General features: G+C 48.5%; 1 protein-coding gene across 1 annotated transcript; it reads left to right on the forward strand.

Annotated features, from left to right (window-relative positions):
• Positions 1 to 356: 356 nt before the first annotated feature.
• ATNIH1004_005297 (cytochrome P450) lies at positions 357 to 1,849 on the forward strand (the record flags this gene model as incomplete). Its single annotated transcript, XM_033569951.1, has 2 exons — positions 357 to 860; positions 917 to 1,849. 2 exons carry the CDS (start codon positions 357 to 359, stop codon positions 1,847 to 1,849), a joined length of 1,437 nt encoding a protein of 478 aa, XP_033428757.1.
• Positions 1,850 to 2,499: the final 650 nt, after the last annotated feature.

Raw genomic sequence — 2,499 nt, forward strand, 5'->3', positions numbered from 1 at the left:
ACACGTTGCAGGCCATCGTCACAACCACGGGAGATGAAAAGAATCCTTTGTATTGAGACCTCTTGTTACTATTTCTTCGCTGTTTGTCCATAGCACCGTGGCTCTGGTTATTTGGTGAAGCTACTTGATCTCCAGGGCAGCTGTATTACTATTATTATGGGAGGTGGTGATCGATTTCCCGACCGGCCCTCTGTCTGCCAGCCCCTCCTTCCCGACTCCTCGCTTATTCAACCCTCTGCGAAGCAACGACACTTCGCGCTGTAGTCAATCTGGGCAGGTGAGTCATCATTTTCATCACAAATTTTGACTTAACCAACGGGTCAACATCTCCGTCTACGACGCCCATTTTAACAAGGATGGAAGCGGTCGCCCCCACTTTGCTGGCCATTGTTCTTGTATACTGCTGTTTTCATCTCGTACGCCCTAGAACATCCCGACTCCCTTTGCCTCCAGGGCCCTCCCTTCTCTCCGTACCATTTCCCGAGAAAGATATCGCGACCACATTTCGAAAATGGAATAAAATATATGGCCCTCTAGTTAGCTTCAAGATTGGAAGACGTACGTTTGTCGTCCTCGGAACCCGCCGAGCCGCACAGGATCTGCTGCAGAAGCGAGGCAGCATCTACAGCTCTCGGCCCCCTTCGGTATGGATGGAAAAGTACCTCAACAAGGGACTGGCAGCAGCATTCATGCCGTATGGCCCTGAGTGGAGGCTGAATCGGCGTCTGCATGGCTCCCTGCTGAGTGCTCATCACATCACTGCATATCGTCATTTGCAAGATATCCAGAGCAAGCATCTCCAGCACGAGTTTCTCTCGACCAATAACTTCTCCCACTGCTTTCATCAATACACGTCGAATGTAATGTTTACTCTGGTGTATGGAAAAGGAAAAGGCAGGGACGACAACGATCACAGAAGATTGGAGCAAATCAACGATATGGCAGGTTTTTGTTGCAAGTGGCGTCTTTCTGGACCGTCCTGATTGACCTGTTCCCCATTCTCGACCGTCTACCCCGGATCTTTTGGAAATGGAGGGCAGAAGCCGCTCGACTTCATGACAAGACTATGGTTGTGTATCGCGAATGCTGCGAGGAGGCTCTTGCAGCAGAGTGCTGGAACTGGAGCAAAGAAGTCACACAGAAACCGGATGTCATGCAGCTCCCTTGGGACAATGTATGTTACTCGCTTGGGGAACTGTATATAGCAGGCATTCATACAACCAAAATGGTGCTAGAGCTGTTTGTCATGGTGAGCATCTTGTATCCTGACGTGGTACGCAAGGCACAGCAAGAGTTGGATTCGGTGGTGGGCGCAGATCGGTTGCCTTCATTCGACGACATGGAAAGTCTGCCGTATATCAATGCGATCATTTCCGAGCTTCTGCGATGGCGGCCAATATCCCGTATTGCCGTGCCACATGCGGCAATACAAGATGACGAATACATGGGATATTTCATCCCCCGAGGTACAACAGTCATTGCGAATCAATTCGGAATGAATATGGACGACGCATTGTTCAACGACCCTTCCAGCTTTCACCCGGAACGGTATGTAGAGGACCCGGATCTTCCAGTGTCGGCTTTTGGGTTTGGCCGGAGAGCCTGTCCAGGTCATCGCCTGGCTCGGTCAAGCTTATTCATTGTCATTTCGCGTTTGCTTTGGGGTTTCAATATCACATACGCGGGCAAGGAGCCACTGACCGAGGAATCCTCGCCGGCTGCAGTCAAGGCCACATTCCAAGTCCGGAGTCCTCACAGACAAGAAATCATAGAAAGGAATTGGGCCTTAGCAGAGAACGATGAACGCATTGTCCTATCACAGATCGAGTTTAGAATTCATAGTAAATAAGAAATTCAATAACCGGATGCCTACTTCCTTATCAGTATCCCATATCTACAATCCACAACAATACATATTTCAAGGACTACAATTAATGCGCTACCGCATCAACTCAAGGCTTTATATAAGCGAGTTAGCAGATACCAAGAGTTTTGTTACCGAAATGAAGCCAGACTGGACAAGTGCTAACGCCAGAGTACTGCGACGACTGTGTATTATTAGGGCATATGCACAAGTATTGCCTATAATTGGTCGAATTTGTGTTGTGCAATTTCTTATGCTGACCTTAATCATTCTGCTTCCGCACAAAAGCTTCCCCAGATGCCTCGGATCTTCCGTTCATCTGCCGCGACCTCCTACTCAGCCTAAGTTGCCAACCCTAATTTGCATATACAAAACCTCAAAAACTACTTTTGAGGCTTGATGAATGGAGAAAAGAATTAACCCCGAACCTAGCCCCTCACTTTTTCAGGTTGAACTTATGGCCAATAATCGTTTGTTTTTCGCCTGAGTGCAGCTGCTAAACTTTGAGCACTGAGAACCTTTCTGGAGTCACCGTCTGCCCAATGATCCGTCCTGCAGGGAAGACTGAGGCGCTAATACCTATACTGAGGGTGGCTGGCTCAGCCAGCTCTTATCTGGTTTTCAAATGTACATGG

Source organism: Aspergillus tanneri, assembly GCF_003426965.1.
Source record: "Aspergillus tanneri strain NIH1004 chromosome Unknown AapTan_3_pilon_pilon_pilon, whole genome shotgun sequence".
In the NCBI taxonomy this organism is placed as follows: domain Eukaryota; kingdom Fungi; phylum Ascomycota; class Eurotiomycetes; order Eurotiales; family Aspergillaceae; genus Aspergillus; species Aspergillus tanneri.